Here is a 27,689-nt window from a genome sequence, read left to right on the forward strand (position 1 = left end):
TAGGGTAAGTTTGACATACAATGCGGATATTTATACATTAATAAGCAGTCATAACTTCTATGTTGTGATATAATGCAGACATCTGAGTGACTCAGTTCATGCATATTATGTTCATTTATTTTACAAACCTCGCATATGTCAGCTTTTAGTGCTTTGATGAGCAATGATGAAAACATCATCATCCCAGACTTCTGACCTGCGAGTTCACAGAAGCCCCGTGGCAGTCAATACTTAGTTTACTGGCATATATCAACATATATAAAGCATTTGATGCAAATGATTTCATCAGATTCATGATATGCTCATCACGAATGCCTTAGCCCGGGGTGTTTTGATGGTTAATCAGCTCCTTGACCTGCTGGATAGCAATCTGGTCCCTAGCCCTTAACTGGCTCCATGAGGGTTTGGGATTGTCAGGTCTTTCGGTTTTATCTGTGCTGCCACTGACCCACAGTTCAGCTATGCTTGATTATAGCACAGGTCAGAGTTTTAATTCAACCTGAGCCATAGCTGCTCTTCTGCCCTTTGCACGGAGATCAGGGCTTGGAACAATGAGATTTTCTCTAGCAGGTGATTATTGGGAGCAGCCAGCCAGAAAAGCCTTCATCCTCGATGTTCATCCGGATGCTAAATTTAGGATTTACCTTTTTTAGGGAGGATAGAAGGACAGGACACAATCACTTCCTTTACTTCAAATAAATTAGTGCTTCTCATACAGATTTTGGACTTTTTAAACCACAAAGCTTTGAAGCAGATTTACATTTACTTTATTTATGCATTTGATATACGCGTTTATCCAAAGCGACTTCCAGTGCATTACAAGGTATACATTTGAACATTTTGTGTGTTCTTTGGATCAAACCCACAATCTTTTGCGCAAATCTAATGCAATACCGCAGAGCTAAAGCTAAACACATTTTTCTTTTAGTCATCATCAGTTGAACACCTAGCACAGCGAGTTATTCATGACGTCACTGAAAAAGTATTCGCAGACGTACTATTTTGGACAGCAAGCAAGAGCTGCTTAAAGTCTAGCTCAATAAAGATGACAAATATGACAGCGCCTCTTACAGCAGTGTCAGCCAATTCGTCATCTTGTCGGAGGACATGATTAACAACCCCATGTTCTCATACCCAATGACTCTCCACACAACACCGCTGTGGCTCCGAGCCTTACCAAAACCCCGCCTGCCATTCACAGCCTTTCCTCTGTCGCACATCTGCACCTCAGCGGCACATGTGACTGCGCAGGTCGCATCTACAGTCAGGCTTCTTCAATGACAAAACCCTGAGGATGAACATGATTTACACTAATGCCCAGTTTCTATTTTGTGCATCACACAACCAGCTGACGTTTCCGAAATGACCCTTGTCAGATATAAGCAACAGCTATACATAAATCAAAACATATTATATTGCTTATTATATTTGAATTCTGTCTGTAAACACAGTTGACGTATCCAAACACACTAGAAGAACAGAGTTGACAACACATTTGATGAATGGCTTCATTACAGACAGAGATACGGCCATATTGTGTATTGTTTTGTTTGCGTGTTTCGGTGTTGGGGGGGTGTCAGGGAATAAACTCTAAAATACTGAATTCTTCAAAATAATGAAACATGGAATGGAGATCTAAAGTGCTACCTGAGGGATCTGATATTAATAAATAAGAAAAATGAATTGTGGCAAACAATTAGATTGGAATTATTGCTTGCATTAGATCCAAGAAGTGATGTTAGTTCAAACGCTGAAAATTAGTTGCCTGTCATGCCTGAAAAGCATATTGCCATGATTAATAATCAAGCTTTCCAATTATTGTGCAATGCACATTAGGAACGCTTTGAACCAAGCCAAATTACCTCAAAGTGTATATCTCATACGGCTCCATTTTAATAATTTCCTGTTGCCATAAATCATGCAACCAATTAATAAAATACAACCGCACACTTGCAGTCAGGGCAGCCAGTACAATGTGGTATAATACAGGCAGACAGATTACAGTGTCATCATTGGTATCCATACTCTAAGAATGTGTTATTTTTTTACACATTGTTTTGTGTTATGCTATTTTACACATCATGTGTCATTTTTGTTGATTTTGTGTTCAAATACAACCCCAAAACAGAAAAAGTTGGGACACAGTAGAAATTTTGAGTAAAAAAGGAATGGAATAATTTACAAATCTCATAAACTTATATTTTATTCACAGTAGTATATAGATAACATATCAAATGTTGAAAGTGAGATATTTTGAAACGTCATGCCTAATATTGGCTCATTTTTGATTTCATGAGAGCTACACATTCCAAAAAAAGTTGGGACAGGTAGCAATAAGAAGCCATAAAAGTTAAATGTACATACAAGGAACAGCTGGAGGAGGACCAATGTTTAGGAATAGGAATGTTGTCCCATTCTTGTCTAAAACAGGCTTCTAGCTGCTCATCTGTCTTAGGTCTTCTTTGTCGCATCTTCCTCTTTATGATGCACCAAATGTTTTCTGTGGGTGAAAGATCTGGACTGCAGGCTGGCCCTTTCAGTACTCAGATCCTTCTTCTACGCAGTCTTGATGTTGTAATTGATGCAGTATGTGGTCTGGCATTTGTCATGTTGGAAAATGCAAGGTCTTCCCTGAAAGAGACGACGTCTGAATGGGAGCATATGTATCTAGAACTTGGATAAACCTTTCAGCATTGATGGTGCCTTTCCAGATGTGTAAGCTGCCCATGCCACACGCACTCATGCAACCTCATACCATCAGAGATGCAGACTTCTGAAAAGAGCGCTAATAACAACTTGGGTTGTCCTTGTCCTCTTTAGTCCGGATGAAATGACATCCCAGTTTTTCAAAAAGAACTTCAAATTTTGATTCGTTGGACCACAGAACAGTTTTCCACTTTGCCAAAGTCCATTTTAAATAAGCCTTGCCCAGGGAAACGCCTGTGCTTCTGGATCATGTTTAGATATGGCTTCTTTTTTGACCTATAGAGTTTTAGCTGGCAACAGCGAATGACACGGTGGATTGTGTTCACTGACAATGTTTTCTGGAAGTATTCCTGAGTCCATGTTATGATTTCCATTACAGTAGCATTCCTGTATGTGATGCAGTGCTGTCTAAGAGCCCGAAGATCACGGGCATCCAGTATGGTTTTCCGGTCTTGACCCTTACGCACAGAGATTGTTCCAGATTCTCTGAATCTTTGAATGGTTTTATACACTGTAGATGATGATAACTTCAATCTCATTGCAATTTTTCTCTGAGAAACTCAGAAAACTATTTTTCGCTGCAGCATTTGGGGAATTGGTGATTCTCTGCCCATCTTGACCTCTGACAGACACTGCCACTCTGAGGCTCTTTTTATACCCAATTATGTTGCCAATTGACCTAATAAGTTGCAAATTGGTCTTTCAACTGTTCCTTATATGTACATTTAAATTTTCTGGCCTCTTATTGCTACCTGTCCCAACTTTTTTTGGAATGTGTAGCTCTCATGAAATCCAAAATGAGCCAATATTTGGCATGACATTTCAAAATATCTTACTTTCAACATTTGATATGTTATCTATATTCTACTGTGAATAAAATGTAAGTTTATGAGATTTGTAAATTAGTCCATTCCTTTTTTACTCACAATTTCTACGGTGTCCCAGCTTTTTCTGTTTTGGGGTTGTAAATAAGAGAGACAACACAAAATGTGTTGTTCCAATAATAACTTTTTATTATCTTTAAAGGATTAGTCAATAAAAAAAATCCAGATAATTTACTCACCACCATGTCATCCAAAATGTTGATGTCTTTCTTTGTTCAGTCGAGAAGAACATTTTAGGATTTTTCTCATTTTAATGGACTTTAATGGACCCCAACACGTAACAAATTGCAGTTTCAACAGAGTTTCAAAGAGCTCTTAATGATCCCAAACAAGGCATAAGGGTCTTAACTAGCGAAACGATTGTAATTTTTAACAAGAAAAAAAATATGCATTTTAAAACTACAACTTCTCGTATATCTCCAGGCATGTGACGCGCCAGCGCAACCTCACGCAATACGTCATCACGTCAAGAGGTCACAGAGGACGTATGCGAAACTACCCCCCAGTGTCTACAAGTGTGGAGAAAGAGGACCGTTCCAACGTTGTTGTATGTGGAATGATACTAATTAATGTCTTTGTGTCAGTTTATTGTTTAAAATGGTCCGCAAATGTGCGTTTCATATATGTAACACGTGACGTCATTACGCAATTACGTGAGGTTGCGCTGACGCGTCACAGGACTGGAGATAGACGAGAAGTTGTGGTTTAAAAGTGCATATTTTTTATTTTTCTTGTCAAAAAAAGACAATCGTTTCGCTAGATAAGACCCTTATGCCTCGTTTGGGATCGTTTAGAGTCCTTTGAAACTGCAGTTTTAAACTGCATTAAAACTGTTAAGTGTTGGGGTCCATTAAAGTCCATTAAAAAAAAGAAAAATCCTGGAATGTTTTCCTCAAAAAATATAATTTCTTCTTGACTGAACAAAGACAGACATCAACATTTTGGATAACACGGTGGTGAGTAAATTATCTGGATTTCTTTTTAAGAAAATTAACTAATCCTTTAACTAGACACAAAATGTGTTGTTTTAACACAAACGTGCAGTTTTGGGGAATTGGGTATCCTGCTGCTGATGTTTTCAGCTATCTTTTATGATAGCACAATGTGTCTTTTGTCCATTACGATTGGAACCTTACAACCTGATCCACAAGACTGAAAATATTATGCCTCAGAAAATTGATGATTTTGCTACAGCGTCTGCTTCCCTTTATGTGAATGCAATACAAATGTTCATCTTTGAAGACTTGTTTACTCTGAAAACCCAAAATTCAAGTTTTTTTAGATTGGGTTTGAATCTGATGTAGGTTGAAATGGTTTCTATGGTAACACTTGAAAGGAATAGATGGATATGAGGAGTAAAGTTATGAGCAGGTGTGGTATGGGGAAGTAGATCAATTACGATTGTCTTCTGTAGTGGATCTTCATCTTCAAACAGCGAGAACTAAAAATGCCATGGGATATTGGCAATATTCACTAAGAATTGGCTAATACTGAGCACAGTTAGGTGTTGTGAATTAGAAGTAAACCACTCGGTGTGCCAAAGTGATAGACAAGGGCAATTCCAATAAAGCGTCTCTGCAGACATTCTTGAGCTCTCCGTTTATTCAAAACAGTCAATTTGGCTCATTGGATATTAATGCTGTTATTTATTTAGATTATATTTAATGGCAAAGCAGAATAGCAGAAACTGAATTACATTTTGAAAACCTTAAATGTCCCTACGACAAAGAATATTGACTTAGTATTTCTCCGCCTCATGGGATTAAATGATCTTTCACATCGTAGACTTTAGCAAATCATTTGCTTTTACCCTTTAAATAAATGAGTAAATGAATCATCATGTAAACGTACCTGCAAGAGCCAGGATCTCTTAAAGAGAAATCTTGAGCTGCTTAAAAGCTGCTTATGGCTGGCATTCATTTCTTCTCATTTTGAATCTGAAAAGAGACACACACAGAACACAGTAGTAAACCCCTTCACATGCAATAATCTGAAAACATTTAGCTCATATAAATCATTCTGGGATACCTCATTAACCTCCTTCAAAACTTGATCTTTAGTTTGAACGTTATTGCAAAGCTTTTTATTAAAATTTCCTAAAAACACTGCTATAAGAATCATTATCTATGATAAATATTTCTCTAATTTGCCAAGATTACAATCATTGGGTTTTATTTTGATGCCCACAATTGTTTCTTGTATATCTTGCAATATGAGGCAATAAAAGGCAGCATTTTTATTTCTTTAATGAAGTTTTCAAATGTTAAACCTAGCTTTGTGTTTCCACCCTTAGGAAATGATCTTTGATTATGGGTTTCAGAGGGAGAAGAAAAACAGCAATAAAAGTAATTTTATCTGAGGCATAAAGGAAAATGAAAAACTCTTAGTGATATCCCTCTCTGTAATTGCTCTTGCTAAGACGGCTGCTGTGGTCTCATCCTTGGAGAAACATCAGGGAAAATAGCAGTGAGGGGAACAAGTGCAGGCTTTTAAAGTATAATGGTATGATTGATTGCTCTCATGAACTAATTGGCTCACTTTTTATTTTGCTTTCCTATCCATTTCCTTTCTAAATCTGCTGGGTTTAAACATACTGGGTGGGACATTTCTACTCTAATTAAATTACTAACATCATATGAGAGGTTTCAGAGTGCTACCGTAATGATGTGCCTGTTGGCACACATTAAACCAAATCGTCAAACATGATCCTTTTCTAACCATTTGAATTACAAGTGCTTTTATTTTTGATCTTATGCTGATGCATATAAACAAGTATTTGGTACTTTTGTATTTGTGGTTCATGAATGATATTTTGGAACGCCAAAAAAGTACTGCAAGCCCTGACAAAAGAAGCGTTTTAGGCGCACGCCACCAGATAAAGGGCAACCTTTTCAGCCAGGAATGCACTAAAATCCATCATTCAAAACACTATACAGATATTTGTCTGATCCTTGCGTGACCCAAAAGTAAGACTATTCTGTAGAAATGGCAACATCCATCTAGCAGAGATTTGTAGCCAGTTGATGAATTTACGGATTTTGCATATCAATGCAGGCATCTGAGATTGAAATCCATTCCATTTTACGGATCGCTTTTTGATGCCTTTCCATTATAAGGATGTCACCCTAAGGTCGAATGAAAATGCCATCCCAGTCTAAAGCAGTTTGCTGATGGCACAGAGCCCACTGCTAGATGCTAAAATATCCCTCATAGGTTAACCTCGGTATCTGAAGTGATGGCTTAAAAAATAGATCCACTCCCAGTGCAGTTTACAATCGTCTGTATATTAACTGCATGCTTAGAATTTCAATTCAATTTCTATTTATATAGCACTTTTCACAATTGTTTAATTGTTTCAAAGCAGCTTAACGTTAAATGCAGGAGAAAACACAGAAATCGATTGACAACATAAGCAGCAGAGTACAGCGGTTGAGATTAAACCGTACTTGCGAGCGTAGTAATAATGTAGCGTATAGAGGAGGATGCTTAGTTAAGCCAATGTCAACTGATTCCCTAGGGGTTGAAAAAAAACCTAGGAGGAAAAACCTCAAGGATTTTTTAGTCAGGAGGAAAAAAACCTTGAGAGAGAGCCAGAGATAGAGGGTATACTATAAAAAAGTGCTGATTTGGATGATTTTATTAATTTTGAGAGCTTTAGCCTTAAATGACTTAACTTGTTCATGTGGTAGTCTCTTGTTCAATGTACTATTGAGTAAAATGGTGGCTGCTTGCATAGCTTCGACGTAAAAATACACACGTATTCTCGTTGCATGTATAGATTTGGTGCCAATATGTACCTTTGAGGCACTAATATTCACTCTTTATGTACAAAGGTGAACTTTTTGAAAGGATACCACTCATTTATATGAATAAAAAACGCCAATGCCCACTATTCATTTTAATATTCATGAAAATAAATACGTACACATCAGTACGTATTAGGGGTGGAACGGTACATGTATTCGTTTCGAACCGAATCGGTACGGGGGTCACGGTTCGGTGCATGAATTTAAACGGAGAATACACGGTATGAAAATAAAAAACCTTGCGTGCAAAATAATTAATGTAATGCGGAACTACTGTTAGATACGCGGGTTCTTTATGGACAGCTAATCTGTTGCCCCGCTTTAGCTCTGAAGCTCTGATTGGCGCCGATGCAGCCGAGCTCTGCCTATGTATGCGCTCTATCAGAGCCCGTCTACATTCTGGTACTCTGCAGTTTTTTGTCAGGTCGACGCCGGTCCAGTCAGTTAGTGAGCAGCGATAGCGAGGATGGCAAGTGGTGTTCCACAAGAGTTAGACGCTCCGCCAGCCTCTTTAAGATCGCAAGTTTGGCAAAACTTCAGTTTTCCAGTCAGTTACAATAGTACAGGCGAGAGAGTGGTGGAAAAGACGAGGACAGTGTGTCGGCGTTGTTCAGCAGTTGTTAGGTATGTGAGTGGAAATACATCTAATCAGGGCTCTCAAGTCTCACGCATTCACCTTGACACACACGCATTTCAGTCAGTTCACACGCTCACACGCCACACTTTGTATTTCTCACGCTGAGAAGCAGGAGATAAATTGTCCTGCTAATATACAATTAATGGACGAGGCGCAGTTCTGTCGAGTTCAGCTGCTTTTTTAAAGTGTGCTCAACGTTACGCAGCGCCATCAGCGTCAGAGTACCGCGAGAAATCTTGCGGAGGAGGCTGATTTCAAATCGCTCTCGCGTTACTCTGACGTCATCCACTTGTCATTTCTTGCAGCGCCTCGTTTAGTCGTACACACCTATTGATTCATCCTATAAGCCTATTTTTTTGTTCTTTAGTACATTAAGATGAAATAAGGCCAAAATGTAATTTTAAAATGTATTTAGGTAACACTTGTAATACATTTGAACCCATATTTGTATGAAAGATGAGTACAAGATTACTTAAAGTGGTATACATTTTTGAACACGAGATAGTATGTTAAATGCATTTCAGTTCATATTCATGACATCTCAAAATAACACTGATAAGGACACCTATGTTTTTAAAATTATCTTAAGTACTAAAAAAAATTCCTTCTTCATTTTTGTCTTGCTTTTCCCTCCATTGTACCGAAAGTGAATCGAACCGTGGAGCCTGAACCGAGGTACGAACCGAACCGGGACTTCTGTGTACCGTTCCACCCCTAGTACGTATGTAAAGCTGTTAATATTTAAATAATTAACATATTAGTCCCTTCAATACATCGATATTATACTAGTCCTTCCAGAAAAACACGATTATGCGATCGCATGATTCAATGCATAATCAGCCAAAGTCCGCATATTTATGTGGGGGCCGCATTTTTAAATACGCCACACTTTCGCCAAATAAATTGCAGATTTCTGCTCGCAAAATATGCAGGGCTTGCATGATTTCATAATCCCCGCATTTTCGTAGCAAAAAGTCATATATATCTTAGCACTTCACACACGCGCAGCCATGTCCCCTGTTGTTATGGGACATAATTACGCGACGTGAACATCAATAAAAAGCTGCAACAGCTGCAAACAGTTTTTGCAAGTTCCAGCAATTTTGGTAAGTTCCTGCAATTTCATTGCATACATTGCATAAATATCCTGCATATTCCATCAGATTTTTTAAGAAAACGTGCTACAAGATCAAGGATTTTTGCACGCAACAATCACAAAAAAACTCAACTACACTTTTTATAAAAATACACATGTATTCTCATTGCATGTATAGTTTGGTACCAATATGTACCTTTGAGGTACTAATGGCGCTTTCCATTGCATAGTACCCCACGGTTTAGTTTAGTTCGGGTCGGGTCAGCTCACCTCACTTGGTTAGATTTTCCATCGAGTTTACTGTAGTAACACTTCGCAGTGGGAGGGATTATAGGATAATGTGTGTCATTATATTTGCGCTGCCTGCTGCTGTATCATACAGGTGAGAGCGTTGTTGGAATGCTGAACATCCTCATACATTCATTTATTTCTCAGTCCGCCACAAAATCAAAATTGACCACCACAAATAGATGTTTAAACCCTGCGGTGTGTTCCGTCCAATATTTGTGCATATGCAAATGTTTAGATAATATACATTACACAAAGACCTAAAAGTTAACTCAACTCAAACCATTTAAGGAAACCGGTTGCATTAAACCATTTAAGTTTTAAAACACATACATTTGAGTAGTGTGAACTTAAACAAATTGAGTCATATGCAGTTATTCACTTATATTTAAGTTCACACTACTTAAATATAAGTGCATAATTGCACATGATTTAAGTTCACAGTACTCTGTATGTGTTTTAAAACTTAAATGGTTTAAGGCAACCGGTTTCCTTAAATGGTTTGATTTAAATTAATTGTTAACTGTAGTTTTTACACACACACAAAAAAAAATGGAAGCTGTGGTTGACGGTAAACCTTCATAAATAATATGGGAAATATGTAAACAACTTTGTAGTTAAAAATGTCAAAAATATGGTGGCCTTTTCTTAATTATTAGTTATGTATATTTTACAATTCTTAACTGTATTTTTTATGGCAAAGTTTTGTAAACTTGACCATTCTTATTTGTGTATTTAATCAATGTTAATATAAATCTGCTTTGTACTTAATAACATTGTCATGAGTCCAATCTGTGTTTCTTCTGTTTTTGGTGTGCCTGTTTTCCCTCTTGTTCCTATAGCTGTGTCCCAATTAAAGGCTGTGACCTCCGAAGGCTCCATTCTAAGGCTACGTTTACATGGAAAAGATCTGAAAAGAAACCGCAAAAGAACTGTTGCGTTATCACTTTTTATTCCGCGTTTATGCAAGCATTTTTAGGGGGAAATCTGCGTGTATATGGTGACGCAAAAGCATGTGATATTCAATGTAGTATGCACTCCAGGCGGCTAGGTGGCAATGTAAAGCACTGACACACAACAACACCAAGTCCGTGAGCCTGCGTACAACCTTCTTCCTGGTTCTCCCAGGTCTCATCCAAAGCCGTCTGGTTTGCCTCCGACGAATTGGCGCATCAACAGTTTCTCTGATCAGTAATACTAGCTGTGAATATTTCGTATAACGGCTGGAAAGACTTGTATATTTATCAGAACTGCTATGGCAACTTGAAGGTCCAACGTATGGAAATAATCTGACATGTTTGTTGTTATTTTCCTGAACTGGCGCATGCCTGTGACGTAAACGCGTACGCGATGAGAGCCACCGTGAGCAGACTTTAGCGTTTTTACTATTTAGACGAGAACGCGATGGTAGATCGTTTTTAAGATTTCCACTCTGAAGGGTGGTTTCACTTTTTTGCGTTTTTAAGCCCCCAAAACGTTGTCGCCGTGTAAACGAAAGGCACATCCAATAAAATATTTTTACATTTACTGAAAGTCAGTAATCCCATCTCAGTTCAAAGGCTGCTTAAAATGTGACCTCAGAATGCACTCAGATTCATTGCATGCCTGTAACGGCTGAATATAATGGCTAGATATTTTAAAATAAACATTTAAAAACTTTATTAAATAAAAGTGTGTATTTTGCAGAAAAAGTTTCTTGTTGCTGTTTTAGTATTACAAATTATGTTTTGTATTAATATCATTCTGTGTATGTTGCGTATATTTCTAAAGTTGATTAATTTAATATACTGTTGGTTAGTTTAATCTACATCAACATGTCATATTTTCTAAAATATTTTTTTTCTTTTTCTTTTTTTCTAAGTTGCATCTATAAGCAACTTATGGATGCTTCAAAGGCTTGAACTCATTTCAGTTCTCTTTGCGGACTTCGGAGGCTGTGACCCTTAAAAAAAAAAAATTCCAAACTTTCAACAACGCATCCTTCAAAGGACCCAGCCTTCGAATTGGGACACAGCTTATGTTGCTCCACCCCCTTGTTTGATGCCATGGACATTAATTCATACTCCACTCACTACCTGTTTGTTCCCTTGGTGATTACAGAATTGTTTATGTTCTGTGATTGATTCTTGTTCTATATATATATATACCCAGAGCCATTTAGAAAGAAAGCTGCTTCCGAAACTGCCTACTACCATATAGTAGGCGAAAAAGCAGTGGGCAAGGCAAGTAGTATGTACAAATTCATAGTATTCAAAAAACATTCGGTGAAAAGTACCCGGATTACCTACTTTCGGCAAGATCCCGAAGTGTTCATTCGATGGACATATTGCTATCTCTTGACCCCAACAAAGGAGGTTATCCAACGAAAAAGATGGAGGGATGTGTTGTTATATTCAAAAATGCCAGAAAGTGGTAATGCGGCTCTATTCAAATACAAATACATATATTAAACAGCTGTCCCTAAATTGTGCACGTTTAACGTAATTCCAGTTAATAACTAATTATGATGACGACTATCACATGATGTATCAATATGTGGGATGTAGGACTTCCGAATTAATTCATACAATCCATATCCATACTGTTTTAACAGTCGGTGAGTAATACTTCATCTAATTCAGTGCCTACTGTCACAGTATGCAATTTCGGACGCAGCCAGAGTTAAAGTTAAAAACAGTTTGGCCGTTATGTGATTCATTGAGACTTGATAGTTCCTAGAAATTCATTAACCATTGAAGTACATTAAATTAGAGGCAAAGAGCTGTGATTTTTACTAATTAGTAGTCAAGAAATGCAATGATTTACAATATGTATATATCACATCAATATGTGTAGGTACTATTTTTGTGTGTTTACATCAATTATATTTTTAACAAATAAATCCACGAACATGGAAACATTTGTATGGTCAGTTGCTGGTATCTGCCTTGTTAAAGGTGCAATTTGTAAGAAACCACTAGGCCAGTGTTATATATTTTGTCCAGCTGATTACTATCAATATCTGTAATGTTTTCAACTACTTGTAAATCGTGAGAAAATTTCCATTCAAAACTTTGACACAGGGCAGTGCAGTCTCCTGTCAATGACGTTAATATCCATGTGACCCTTTGTCACCGCCTTTACTTACGTAAAAACCACATGACAACAGTGGTCGAGTTCGAAAAATTAAAATGGCGGCCAGGGAAGCAACTGGAGCACAAATTTAGTGTAAATAAAGGTATATTTTCACTTTTTACACATTTTAATTGCATTTCTAGCGAGAAATTAGTATTGTAGTTTTCAAATATGTGATTAGTTATCACAAAGGCGCTCTCTGTTTATATTTCAAACACACTGCCTTTGAAGTGCGTCCGAAAGCCTTTCTCTCAGCTGCCTTCATGCCTCCGAAGTAATTTCCTCATGAGGCAGCGAGGCAACAAGTCACTGCCTTGAGTTTTCGGACGCAGCCAGTGTCGTGGACAAATGCGGAACTATGCGTTAGCGCCTGTCGAGCTACGCACTTGCTTATGGGCTTATGGACTTATGGATTAAGTTACTCTTTACCGTCTGCCGCTGGTTGTGTCAGCAAAGACAGCTCCCGTAAGTGTACGGGCCAACCAAACGACCCAAGAAGAGTTTGGAACAAAACGAGAGTAAGATTGAAGATCAATTTGGTGTTGCATTATCTGGATAGAGAGCTTTGCGACAACATTTAACTATAGATCCTGCTTGTGTTTTACGCGATGGGTGAGTTGTTTTGATTCGTAACCCTTCAAAAAAACGAATGCTATTATATTGATCACAACATTAGTGTGTAGATTGTAATCAGCGCGTCTTCCCGCGGACGATATGCACATCAAGAGGTATTGTACAGCAATATAAATGGTCATTTTAAGACACTTCACAATAAGATTTGTACTGTCAATACATTATGTAAAAAATCATTGTAGATTGTAAGTTGAAAACTTAATTCTGTGCTGTGTTAACCATCAAATTTGGACTAATACTGACTAACAATTTTGCTTTGAACATCACATATAAGCTTACATAATGAATTAAAAACGATGTCATCAAACGCAAGATTTATAAGACTTGATTACCTTATCCATCAACGTGATTTCTCGTTCGCGTCTGATTGATGGCCATCAGCGGTTGAGTTAAAGACTACAAATCCCATAAATCCACGCTGCTTCATAGCGTCATTAAACAACGTCATTGTTATTGATTTGATCTGGCGCCATCTAGCGGCTCAGATAATACAAATTGCATCTTTAAAGGCAGGGTATCTGATTTTGAAAAATCCTATCTACTAGCACTAAACTCACAATCCCATCCTCCATTCAAATCCCACCCAACATCACATCTCCTCCAAAACATGAACACGCACAGACCAGAAGCCCATTCACGTTTCATTCAACAGTAAGAAACTTTGCAGGAAAAAGTGAATAACATTACCAAAATAAACTAACATAAACAACTGTTTTAAATCAGAATTAACTAGATGTTTTTGGTTGCGTAGATGTAGTAGTTTGCTTTCAATTTTTAACTTATAGACCCTTTGCTTTCTGCAGCCGTTTCCATCTCGTGGAAAAGCAGTAAAGTTACCGATGTTAACTCAAGATTTTGCTCTTTGCTGTTCCAGATGGTTTTTGCTGTTGTTGTTTCAAAAGATGTCTTTTGTGACTCCTATGCAGATTGTCAATTCAGCAGGAAAGTTTGTTTGCCTCTGTTTACATACGTCATCAGCGCGTTCACGTGCTCTCACCTCCCGTATTATGTCTGCGTGAACAGGGCATCACAGAAGAGGAGCAAAAATTGCATATGTCAAATTATTGCGTTCGGTCCGAGTTCAATGATTTGTTAAACATTTTTTGCTCCAACGCCTTTCACAGATGACATACAGCGAGGGAAATAAATATTTGACACAACAGCATTTTTATCAGTAAGGGGATTTCTAAGTGGGCTTTTGACACAAAATTTCCACCAGATGTAGCCATCAAGCCAAATATTAAATTCATACAAGTTGAGTCATAATAAATAAAGTGAAATGACACAGGGAATAAGTATTGAACACATGAAGAGAACAAGGTGCAAAATGGCATAGAAAGCCAGATCAACAACTGAAATCTGTCAGTTTTGAGAAAGAAACAATGCCCCATATCAGTACTAATTGATATCAGCTGCTTTAGTCCTAATTGGTGGCCTATAAAAGCTTCTCATTACCCAGAAGGCACACAGGAAAGACTTCATGATGGGTAAAAGCAAAGAACTCTCTCAAGATCTTCATAATCTTATCAATGAAAAGCATTTTGATGGGAGTGGTTATAGGCGCATTTCCAGAATGCTGAATGTTCCAGGGAGCACTGTGGGGGCCATTATCCAGAAATGGAAAGAGCATCACTTCACCATAAACCGGCCATGTTCAGGTGCTCCACATAAGATCCTTGTCCGATGAGTCCAAATAATAATCAGGAGAGTTCTCTAAGAGCCAAGAATCACTCAGCAGAACTTCAAGACGACGTTGCATCAGGAGGTACTGTTGTTTCAAAGAAAACTATAAGCAATGCACTGAACCGCCATGGCATCCATGCACGCTCACCACGCAAGACTCCATTGCTGAACAAAAAGCATGTTGAGGCTCAGTTAAAGTTTGCGAAAGGGCATTCTACACATCATGTTTGGAGAAGAATTGGCACTGCCCACCACCCCAAGAACACCATACCAACAGTTAAGATTGGGGGTGGAAGCATCATGGTTTGGGGCTGCTTTCCAGCAAGAGGTACTGGCAGACTTCATATTATTGAAGGCAGGACGAATGGAGAAATGTACCAGGACAAACATCTGCTGCCATCTACCAGAAAGCTGAAAATGAAAAGAGGGTGGACATTTCAACAAGACAATAATACCAAACACAAGGCAAAGAAAACAATGAAGTGGTCAGTTAATCACCTGACCTAAATCCCATAGAAAATCTATGGAGAGAACTGAAGATCAAAGTTCATGAAAGAGGCCCAAGGAACTTTCAAGATTTAAAGACCATTTGTGTGGAAGAATGGGCCGGAATCATTCCTGAGCAATGCAGACGACTGGTTTCTCCATACAAGAGGCGTCTAGAAGCTGTAATCACCAACAAAGGCTTTTCTACAAAGTATTAAATAAAGTGTGTTTAATACTTATTCCCTGTGTCATTTCACTTTATTTATTATGACTCAACTTGTATACTTAAATGTTCTGATTTCTGTATGAATTCAATATTTGGTTTGATGGCTACATCTGGTGGAATTTTTTTGTCAATAGCCCACTTAGAAATCCCCTCAGTGATAAAAATGCTGATGTGCCGAATACTTATTTTCCCTGATATATTTATAAAAATAAATTTAGACAACTTGACATAGTGATTGCTATCAGGATGTGAGGAGACTTGTAACCAGCACAATTGGATCAAATCAAATACCCTGCTTTTAAGATGTTAACACATTTAAAGCTTTTTGTTTATGCCTGTTATAATGTACACTTGACTGTAAACTGTGTATTTATCTCATGCCTGCTTGGTTTATAAATATACAAAGAACCAGATTAAAAAAAGATTCATAAGGTACATTTTATTTATTTTTATTTATAATAATACCCCTGGCTCTGTGTTGTTTTCTTTTTGTTGTTAATATAAACATCTGATGGGAGACACCATCTTCATTACTTCTAATTATTAATAATCCCTGCACGTATTAATTTATGCATTTTAATAATACAACAAGTTTCCAATAAAATAATTCATTGCATTTAATTTAATTAACCAACAGAATCACAGCGCCAAAACACCCATACGTTTTTTGCATAAATATGCTGCCATCGTATTTATTAGTATCTGTAATTACACAATAATAGATTAATCTGCATTGAGAAAGCTAAATTTACAATTTAAAGGCTGATTTTGGTTTATTATGTGTTGCTTATGTTATCATCAGCTTGTCCTAGCCTGACCGGTTTTCTACTAACATCCCCTTAATGTACTAATTTAATGAGAAATAATCCAGTACAAACGCATTGATGCACAAAGTGATTTGATTCATATGTACTGTTTTAAACATCTTAAGTCTTAAAACTTTCAACAAGTTTTGTTTATCACATTCAGTCTTTTCTCTACGGAGCTGACAGTAACTTCCGGGAACTCTTCAGAGGCTCCATGATCCGGAGGCGTCATGATTCGCTACTGTGATTTCTTCCTCCGAATCACCACCTGACTTGACAGATGAGAAAAAACGCAAGGTCGCTTTCAATAGTTTTACCTGCGTTTCCCTGGGAACACAGTTTTTTTTACTTAACCTGTACAATGCCTCTCTCTCTTTGCCTGAGCACCATGTCTCTGATTGCTTTTGTTGCATGGCAGAACAATCTTCTTCCTGAACAAGAACACATCCGCTGTCTAGTTAAAACACTGCAAACAGGTCGGGTACATGCAGAACCCCATTACAATTATACAAATCACGTACCCACGCAAATCTCTTTTAATAAATACTTAACGTCATCTGACGTGAAATTAGAAAGGAACATATTTGATTTTAATTTTGGGTTGTGAAAACTCTAATTATTTCCTCCGAAGCATTTAAACATGGTCTGTATGCTGGAAGGAAACAACTGGTTTCCATTTTCTATATATATATTTATATATATTCTCTTCCTATTCATAAATATCAGCTGACATCACTCACATCTCAAACATGTCTTCCGCCATTTTGAGTACCTGAAGTGGTCGGCAAAGAACTAAAAGCTATGCCTTCAATATGTTGTGAGCATCAAAATCGCTATTTTTACAACACTAAGAAGACTCGACACAACATGAAACTTTGCTCAAAGTATCACCTGTGTCTCTACACGTGAACTCAGCATTGAGAACATTGTTTGTGTACAGAGAGTTTACTAAAAAGAAGGTTTTGAACATCTGACTTTGGTTCTTTTGGTGTCCACTCACCGCCATCTTGCCAGTCAAGATGTATCCATCTCCGAATGCGACGTAAGGAGGGAGGAGAGTAAAGATGGATAGCTCCAAAAGCATAGTTCTATATAAATGCACAGATAATTGGTTGTTTTGTCGCAAGTGAAAAACAATATTGACCTTTTAGTTGAAAAAGGAGCCTCATATAAAATTCTTTCATTAGCATTTGGAAATCGATTCTTTATGTCTGGCAAAGATGGCGAGCGCACACCATAACAGCCAAAGTCAGGTGTTTAAAACCTTTCTTTTTAGTAAACTCTTTCTACACAAACAATGTTCTCAATGGTCGCGTTCATGTGTAGAGATCCAGATGATACTTCAAGCAAAGTTTCATGTTGTGTCGTGCCTTCTTAGAGTTGTAAAAATAGTGGTAGTTCGGTAACAGTGGACAGCAGCTGGAAGAACACATCAGGGATCAAGTCGGCATCACACCCTAAACAAGATTTATTTTTTTAAAGTAGCATTTCTTTTTATGACAGTCGAGGTGCGAAATTATGTCTTTTGTAGCCATTTCCCATATCCGTAAGAACCATAGACAGTAAAAGATAAGAAATCTGTAAATCGTAGCAAGCTAGCCAATACTTGTCAGTAGCCTACTGGTACTCGGAAGGTACTCAAGATGGCGGCAGGCAACTGAAATGACATAAAAGGTCACATGACTGATATTCATCACTAACTTCTTTCTTCATACCTTCTCTCCAACCACAATTTGGGATGGTCATTCTGAGGTCATCTCCACCCCTGGTCGCTATCGACCAGACACCTGCATCCCATCTGCCAACACCATCACCAACCATCTCCAACAGGAGTTTGTCATTGCCTAAATCTCTACTCTTTGCACATTGCACATAAATCTACTTTATTTGTACAATAATAAAATATATTTTAGTTTATGCATTTGTATGTATAATGTTATGTGGCATTGCGGTATGTTTTGTATAATTTTATAGGCTACAAATATGCATGCATGCATATATGCATGAGTTGCATAAATTTGAAAACTAAGAAAGATTTTCCCAGCTGAGTCTTGCCTTCTCCCAAGGTTTCTTCCTTATCTTATATAACAAGTTATTGAGTTTTTCTCACTCACCACTGTCGCCTACAGCTTCTTGCATATGTTGGGGAGAAGTTGAACAGTACTGTTTGAAACAATATTGTACATTGCTTTCAAATCTTCTACTTGTGATTAATTTTTGGTCTGATATCATCATGCACAGGATGTGCAGTACCAAGTTATTTTGTTGTAAAAGAACGGCAAGAACAGTCCTAGTAAATAAAATAATACGACCATCTGCAGCGTGTCTGAATGTAACTCAGTGAGCATGAGACTTGACGACTTCTGACCTGTTGACATACGGCACAGTCAGCTGTAAACACACAGCTGTACAGTCACTTCCTGCAGAACACTGCTGTGATATTTCTGTTCGTAATTGTGAGATGTCCAGTCCAGGAAATGACACAGGAAAAGGCCCAAGAAGAGGAAACAGACACTTGGGCCGATCATAACGACCTAATCAAACTATTGTTTTTTTGCGTTATCTGGCATTTCGGATGCCGTGGCCTGACGCAGCTCCGTGTTGAACTGGGATCAGTGATGTGGGAAATGCATTAACCCTGCGCTCTCTGGCGAGGAAGAGGAGCAGTCTCACGGGACAGTGGCGATGCGTTCTGCCAATGTTATTTCCCGGACAGATTGCACACTTATTGCATTTTGACCTGTTTGGCAGCCTGGTATTGATTTTTGAAGCATTACGGCAATATCGGGATGAAAGGGTTTCTCAGAGCGAAGGCTGCAATAAGCTTGTTTGGTAGCTCTTCTCACTTCTTCTGGCTCTGTTGTTTTTGCGTCCTCTAGTCAATAAGATAAATTCCACAAAAGCTTTGGATATATTGCTTGGCACACGGCTTCCTCTTCGGACCGGTGGGAATAGAATGTTAATTAAATAAAGGAAGATCGCATTTCCATCAAACGTTACATCTTCTCCTGCGTGTGCGTGGCCAATTGCATACGCGCAGCTTTAACCTGTTGCTTGTAGGAAGATCAAGTCAAGTGTGCCTCCTTCACTCTCTTTCCCATCATGTCGCTTAATTCCGGTGTGTGCCTTAGATTGGATGGTAGCCACAGGATGAACAAATGGTGTCTGTCTCCATGGAGCATTAGTAGGTCTTTAGCATGTATTATTGATTTGATTCTGCTAATCACCGTCTCCACTGTTAGAAACCACACAGTAATGTGGGCAGACAAAGTGCTCAGAAAACATTTCGGACATTACCTTGGCTGTGAACGTTGTTTGTGTGCATGCCTCATAATAGTCTCATTTACAGTAAAAAGAAAGACAATTCAACATGCCTTCATGTCTTAAATACGAAATGAAACAAATACTTAGTGCCTTATAAAACAAGCTTCGGAAAAGGTTTATACTCATAACTGCATTCACAAAGCGCACTTTTGCGGCTGTGGACCTTGTAATTACATATACAATGTCTCCTAATATTTCTCAATATGATTGTGCAAATAGATCCAATGATGCTTATATCATGCTAAAAAAATTCAATAACTTTAGACCTCATTACATCATCTTCATGCATGTCCTACAGTGGTGAGATGATATACTTTGCAAAGGCCAAGGTCTAAACAGACTTTTTCATAAAGCATCGAAACCAATTCAGCACATGGACACATTATCACCTGAAGCACTAGAGACCTCTTTTCTACTGACCAGAATGCATCTCACTTCTTCCAAGGCCTTACACGCACCTCTCGTATAAAGCTTGATCCGTCTGCACACATTTGCTTAGAAATTTGATCAAACAGACAGATGTTTAGGTATGAGAAGTTGGAGCTTCTTTCAAAGACGTCCGCTTAATTGTAGCAAAGAAAGAGAGCAAAGTCCCGTCATACCAATGCTCAAGGTTATCCATTTATTCAGAAACTGAACGCACCACATTCAAAAGATAAAGACAGAATTCCAAGTCACGCAATCGAGTATTAAAATGTTTAGTTGGCATAGTTGATGAAAGCAGAGGGTCAAAAAAATAAAGCCATTTAATTCGACAGGGTGCACTTTAAGGTAACAAATTCCTTCAGAAATGAAAGTGCTAAAGACACGGAGGAGTGACAACTGTGGGTGCTGTGAAAATGTGTGGGAGGTTTAAAACAATGAAGAGGAACTGTTGATTGATTTGTCGAGTTCACTGAACCGATGTATCACGAATATTATTTTACATTTGAGTAATCCACAAAATGTTCCCTGGACATTATTCATCAACGATGTTGACATTTTATTTATTTAACATTTATTATATAATTCATGTATTATTTGTAACACCATTCCAGCATCCAGATATATTTATGGCCGGTTAATCTCTACACAAGTTAATCCAAACAAGTTGCTTGAAAAAAGGACAATTTGATATATCTAGTTTACATAACTTGCATCTTTTTCGGACTATGGGAGAAAACCGGAGTATGCCGACACAAAGGGTGTTTCTCAAACGCAACGATGTGTCCTAGAAAGGCTGCATATCTCGGCTGCCACATCATTATGCAATTCAAAGGATGTATGAAGTGTATTCTTCATGGCCTCAAATTACCCACAATTCTTTGCACACATTTAAAAAACATTGTGAGAATTAAGTCGGCACTTCCTTTGCCCAATTTGATTTTGAAATACAGGCCCAAAAAAATAATGGTAGCATTTTTCCTCTGTTTTGTCGTAAATTATTCACATGTTAAACTGTACACTGCAAAAAAATTATTTTGAAGAAAAAATTCTTAGTATTTTTGTCTTGTTTTCAGTAACAATATCTAAAAATTCTTAAATTAAGATGCTTTTTCTTGATGAGCAAAACAACCCAAGAAAATAATATCAAATTTAAGTGATTTTGTGTATAAAACAAGCAAAAGAATCAGCCAATGGGGTAAGCAAATTTTTCTTGATTTTTTTCTTGAATTTAGTGTTTTTGAAAAAAGGTCAAGATTTTTTGCTTATCTATTGGCAGATTTTTTTTGCTTGTTTTATTCACAAAATCACTTAAATTTGATATTAATTTGGCTTATTTTCTTGGATCATTTTGCTCATCAAGAAAAATAATTAATTTAAGAATTTTTAGATATTTTTACTGAAAACAAGACAAAAATACTAGGAAGTTTTTTTCTTAAAAAACATTTTTTGCAATGTAAAGAACTGGGAGACCACAAATGGTTACATCATTCTCATTCACTGTAGTGCATTAAAGAGCAACTATGATCCGATTCCCGATTTTACTTTTCTTTGGTCTGTAAGTATGTATAAGTAAATGTTAACAATACAAAAGGTACATACCCCAAAATAAACGATGATGCGAGTTATCGTCTCCAACATAAATCTCCTTTTTTGGACTACAACAAACACACAGATTGTAGGCAACAGTTTACTTCCTGGGCCTGTCGACGTAGACAAGACTGATATTATCATAATTCCTCCCGCTTGGACTCACAGCCTGTAAGTTAACTCCTGTCAGCATTGCACTGTGACCAAATCTTTCAAACATGGTAAGGAGCATCACACTTCCAGCTGACGTCAGAGATATTCAGGCCAATCACAATTTACAGATTAGCTGGCCAATCAGGGACACAGCGCTTTCAGATCAATGAGTTTTGTACAAAATCAATGCGTTTGAGGAAAGCAGTATATCTGGAGCTACAAAAATGTACGGTATGTGGAAAATAATGTGATTTTAACGATAAACCACATGAACACATTGTATTATAACAAATACACAAAATAACCTTATTTTATAGTAATGAAATAGGTGCACTTTAATGGAAAGTTGTAATACCTTTCTGTGGTGATACATTGCATTATTTTTATTTGCATTATTTACTTTTAAAAATGGTCATAATATGTGACCTTTAATGTTGAGGAGGACTCTAACTGGCCTAGGATGGATGCGGCCTCCATACATAGGATGCAACCTTGCATTTGAGAAACACCTAAGGAGAACATGCAAACTTCAAACAGAAAGCCCTCCTGATACAGCTTAGGCTTAAACCAGTTACCTCTTGATGTGAGGCAACAGTGCTAGCCACACTGTCACCGATGCTGACATTTTAAAAGGTACGGATAACAATTTACATAAGAACGGATGAATGTATTCTACATTAGACTGAGATTCATGATGTGTTCAGATCAAAAACAGAATAGTTACAAAATACATTACAAAATACAAATGATCCCCCATCCTTCTGCAAATGCACTTGGCACAACACATTATCTCTTTTCTTCACCATTTTGGCTAAACCTGAACAGAAATCCGTGCCCTTTGCTTGTCTTGTTATAGTCAGAAAGTCCCATAAATCCAGCTCATCTGCGCTATTTGTTCAGTTGCTGATGGGAACCTTCCCGCCCCAATGTAATCTCACCTCATTAACATTTTAGGTGACGAAACTGTCATGGTCCTTATCAAGAATTCATGAGTAGGGCTTATGGCCATATTAACATTTTAGAGCTTATAAATTACAGTTCACTGTATGTCTATTTGTGTGTGTGAGCCAGAGAGTGAGAAAGCAAGGGATTGAGAAAGTCTTCCTGTGTTAGATCTCAAACATAAAGACACCTAACAGTAGGTATTGATGGATGATACTGTAGCTCAACTGGTAGAAAGTTGCGTTGACTCAACAGTGAGATAATTTGGTTTGGATCACACAGACCAACAAAATGTATAGGCTGTAATGTTGTTGAGTCTAAATGCATTTAAGTAGGTATAGTATAGATACTGTATGTCTACTTGCTAGTAAGTTACTACTACTGTATATGAGTGGGTGCACACACATCTTCTCAAACAACACAATTCCTCCCTAGAAAGGTTATGCAGAGAGTGCACTGCTAATTAGATTCAACTTAACACATCTGGGCATGCATTTGCAGAAAACACTGCGTTTTACTCCAATTAAAGTAGCCGGATGAATCACGCGTGACGGCGCGAGACCCACCAATCAGTTTTCTGCCCTTTGTTCGCGCGGAATAAGACGCTATCCCTTACACGGCCATAAACAGCGCGCATGGATCTCACCCGCCTGCCTGAGAGGAGGATTTTCACACAAACAACAGCGATTCAAGACAAAGAACAAAAAACACGTGGAGGTGACGGTGTGGGCACAGGCTGGTGCCGCAGAAGCGCGCGAGCTCGCTCGGTCTGTGGGCCAATCTGTGGCGCAGGCGCGAGCGCAGTGACTCACCTCTGTGTCAGGACAGCGGCAATAGCGATCTCACCCGCCAATTACACGCAAAATCAAGTCGCTTCATTCACTGTGCCGCCGTAAACAGACAGCAGAGGTGCTTCACACCCTGTCGACCTATGTACGGTCCGATCAGACAAATTGGACGGTCGCAGGTTTAGTATGGATACAAAATGTGCTTTGTTTTCAAAGTGCAAACAGAGGTCACTCGCGAAAGCTTTTTACAATCCATCATAAGTGTAACTTTGCCACTTACTTTGCCAATAACAGAACAATCTAAAAAGTGATTTAAGGTTTTGTGCCGTTTATCTAGAATAAAGTAAAAAAAAACAATTATGTCCAAGCGTAGCCTATTACACATTTGTTGCCACCCTAAAATATCTCTACAGGTAAAAGTACTAGCACGTGTCTAGTTTGGAGGTATTGCAATATCTTTATTTACAAGTAAGCGCAAAAAAAACTAGAATGAGAAGAACAGTCATATATATTTATCTCTTACGAACATTTTAATACAGTAACCATTGTTTTATGACATTTGCAGCAAAACCACAAATTAACTATATGGCTATTATCTTAGTTTTACTATTTAGTATTTACAATAAAACTATTTGTTATACAAATAGTGCCAAAACATGGTTAGAGTTATGCTTTAATAAAACCATTTAATTTTCCTTAAGAATGTTTTAGGGGAGATGGTGAATCATTTTTAAGATGTACTTTTGTCTGAATTAATGTATGTTTGTGTCACAAGAGGTCTCGTTTCATAAGACATCTGGTGGTGATAAACCACAAATCATCAGAGTTATTTTCAGCCACGCAATATACGAGAGTCGATAACAGCACTATTTAAGCAGAGGCGACTCGCGCTGACAGTCAAAGCTTTAAATGACGTTATGTGTTTGTTGTTTCACGGGTCTACACTGCCCTCTTTTGGTGCCTGCACACATGACTTGGGGTACGCCTGCCACATCTCGTTAAATATCTGTGATTAGTTGCTTTTCCTTAATCCCATTTTGTGATAATTAGCCTACCAGTTAACACCCACTCAGAATAAACTTCTTAACTGCATCAGCGGTGATTTAATCACATATATGTCGTTTAAAGTCTGTCCTCGGCATTCTCGGTCCTAACATTTTACAGTGTCTCTCGACAGTGAATCCATAGAATAAAGTCTATGCCTTTTCCAGAAAAGTGTAAGGTTTTATGCAATGCAATGCAATCAATCATAGACAATCAAAAACCTACTACTGTATGTAAGGTACTGTATGTAGCCTAAATACAGGTTCAGGTGAGAAACCCGGTATAGGGTGCATTTTTAATCCTAGGATATATTATACTATTTTCCCTATAAAATAAAATAAACATTTATAAATGAAGATAAAATGTTCCAAACAACTAAACTAACAAAAATGTAATGGAGGACATTACTGACATCATGCAACACCACGCGTAATTGTTCACACCCTCTGCATGAGGTAATGAAGACTTCGTATTATTTAATGTAGTTCAATGATAATAAATAAGAAAATAAGACATAAAACGAGGCACAAATCTTTGTGTGCATGTTTTCTCCACTGCAGCTTCCACACATATCTTAAGACCGTGACAAGTGTGTCCGTCACTGTCAGATAAGGACTGTACACTTTTAAAAATAACAGTTAGATAAAGGGTCCGATGCTACAGAAGAACCATTGGTTACCAAAATAAATGTTCAGTCAACAGTACTTAAAAGGAACATTTCTTCTTAGTACTTTATAGTATAGTTAAACCCTTTCCACTGTAAAGAACCAGAAGGTTATGCGGATCAGCCTTACTTTTCAGATTCAAATGAGACCAACCAAACAATTAATGTAACTGATTACAAAAGTTACAACCATTCTTGGATAAAGAGTAAAAGTAAGATGACTAATTTGGCTAGTCTAAGCAGTTTATGCAACTGGCAAGGTGACAGAGTTTGTCTCAGGACACATTTCTGATTCTAATTAATGTATTTATTAATTTACAAAGAACAAACAGTCTTTCTTGTTGCATTCGCTCTAGATTTGCTGAGTTTGAGTTTACATGATAGTAATAGTTTCCTGTAACTGAGATAAAAGGCAGATGTTTCCAATTGAGCAAGGAAACTGTGTTCACTTAAAACAAGCAACAGGCATGGTGGGGTAAGCAGGGGCGCTATTGTTTTTTAAGCACTTCCCCTACCCCCATCTTTCAGATAGGCGGCGGACTGAACCCATGGTAGACTAGAGTCCACCTTCAATTTTTTTTCGGACTTCGCGAACTTTGTCAAACTCAGACGTAACTTGCATGCACTCTTTATTATTTGGCCTTTGGAGGCTGAAACAGTGCTCTGCTCTTCTCACGCGAATACGTTTCAGGTTTAGACTTTTTTAAAAACAATGAATAGCAAGCAAACTTTATCTGGTTTACATTTAACATGTCTCTTTATCATAAGCTTTTCACTCACTTATGGATATCCGTCAAGCTTGTTCGAGGGTAGCGCATATTCAGGAGCAGTTCACAGGCACAGAAATAAGTAAGTAACAGTTAACTTAAAAATGCTATGAATGTTACAGAAGTCTAATGCATATTTACTATTTAAATTCACGAGTTTGTCGATTAAACTGTGTTTTTGTTAATTTCTCTTCATCCGACTATAAAGCAACTCATTTAATTCCCCAATAAGAGACATACACTTCGTCATTTGTTAAATCGCTTAAGCAACAAACGAGGCCAATCGATTTATTGAAGACCCATTTTCTTTTCGAGAATTAACATTTCAATGGTTTCAGGGTGGTAAATTGCTTCTTTTCAAACCCGTTTTACACATTTTTGTTTATAAAACCGTGACGTCTATTTTGTTGTCAACCTTAAATGATTAAAATGTTTTGTTTATTTGTACACTATTTACAGAAACTGGTGCGCTTTTATTGTCCAAAAGAACGTCAGCTGCACCGTGCAAGGCAGTGTGGAAAGTTACGTTGAGCCTGAAGCCGCGCGCTGTCCAGAGCATCAGCCTGACTGTGAGCAGCCAGTGATGTAAGTACCTCCAGAGACCGGGAGGGGTGTGTGGAAATTTTGGCGTTAGCTACTTACAGGATGAACTACGTTCTACTTCATGCAGCGCTGCCCAGACCGATAGGCGTATGACGGCAAAATGCCGCGATAGCAAATCGAAACCTGCGTGCTGTCGCGGTACTCTGAGGTCATACCATCATCGCGTCTGCGCTGCACTGCATTAGATCGAACACACCGTGCTCTTCATGGACTACGCCAATAAATAATCTGCCAATAAAAGCCGCCATGTTAGCCAGATACCACAATGTAGTTTGTGTTTACTTTGGAGCCGAACATGAAAACCTTAATTCGCGCCCTGTTCACATTTAAAGACTTGGGTATATGGATAACTTTTATATAATGTGGACATGTTTGTGGCATTGGCTAAAGTTTCATGTAAACGAACTAAAAATAGTAACCTTACTTAACTTGCAATGCAAAGTGGTTTAGTTTTCACAGATAAACTGATTCTGTAATAGTACCAGGAGTGAAAAAAAATCTTATATTTAGATTTATTTCGGACCTGAAAATGTACACACGACTGTTTTACCCATTTTATGCGCGGAAATGAAAGCCCTGCAGTTGACTTGGATTGCTTACAAATTTCTCAGGAAAATATTTTTTTGATTATTATATTATAAACATTAAGTATAAATGGAAAGTTAATGACATTTACTTACTCCATTAAAGTCCTGGTCTGGAACTGGAAACCAACTTGTTTTTATAGAAAATGCTACTCACTAATCTGACCACTTAATTGCATTATGACTGACACCGGAAATTATGTCACCTGTTTTTTTTTTTTTGCTTTGAAAACACATCGGGTTACGGTTTGACTGGTAAAATATGTTTAGGGTAAAATGTATTATAAACATAATAGCCTACATAATATAAATATAATTATTTTACAAATAAACAAAAATAACATTAATATGGTACGATTTGCTGATCAACCACATTTGCATCTTTAATGTAACCTACATTGATATTTACATTTATTTATTTAGCAGACACTTTTATCCAAAG

General features: G+C 37.7%; 1 protein-coding gene and 1 long non-coding RNA gene across 3 annotated transcripts in view; one reads left to right on the top strand and one right to left on the bottom strand.

Annotated features, from left to right (window-relative positions):
* Positions 1-27,423, bottom strand: LOC129442117 (uncharacterized). Of its 2 annotated transcripts, none has more exons than XR_008643782.2 (3): positions 27,344-27,423; positions 5,442-5,527; positions 1-644 (listed from the first exon to the last, which is right to left on the bottom strand). It is a non-coding gene; the product is annotated as an uncharacterized lncRNA (long non-coding RNA). The 2 variants fall into 2 exon arrangements; XR_008643783.2 differs by lacking the exon at positions 1-644 and adding an exon at positions 1,009-1,288.
* The window catches only part of emilin2a (elastin microfibril interfacer 2a), a 19,614-nt gene continuing 17,719 nt past the window's right edge, over positions 25,795-27,689 (top strand). Inside the window, exons 1-2 of the mRNA XM_055201971.2 lie at positions 25,795-26,142; positions 26,520-26,645. Of these exons, the coding sequence (XP_055057946.2) occupies positions 26,006-26,142; positions 26,520-26,645 (263 nt within the window). The 5' untranslated portion in view covers positions 25,795-26,005. The remainder of the gene's footprint in view (positions 26,143-26,519; positions 26,646-27,689) is intronic.

Source organism: Misgurnus anguillicaudatus, chromosome 2 (genome assembly GCF_027580225.2).
Source record: "Misgurnus anguillicaudatus chromosome 2, ASM2758022v2, whole genome shotgun sequence".
NCBI lineage: Eukaryota > Metazoa > Chordata > Actinopteri > Cypriniformes > Cobitidae > Misgurnus > Misgurnus anguillicaudatus.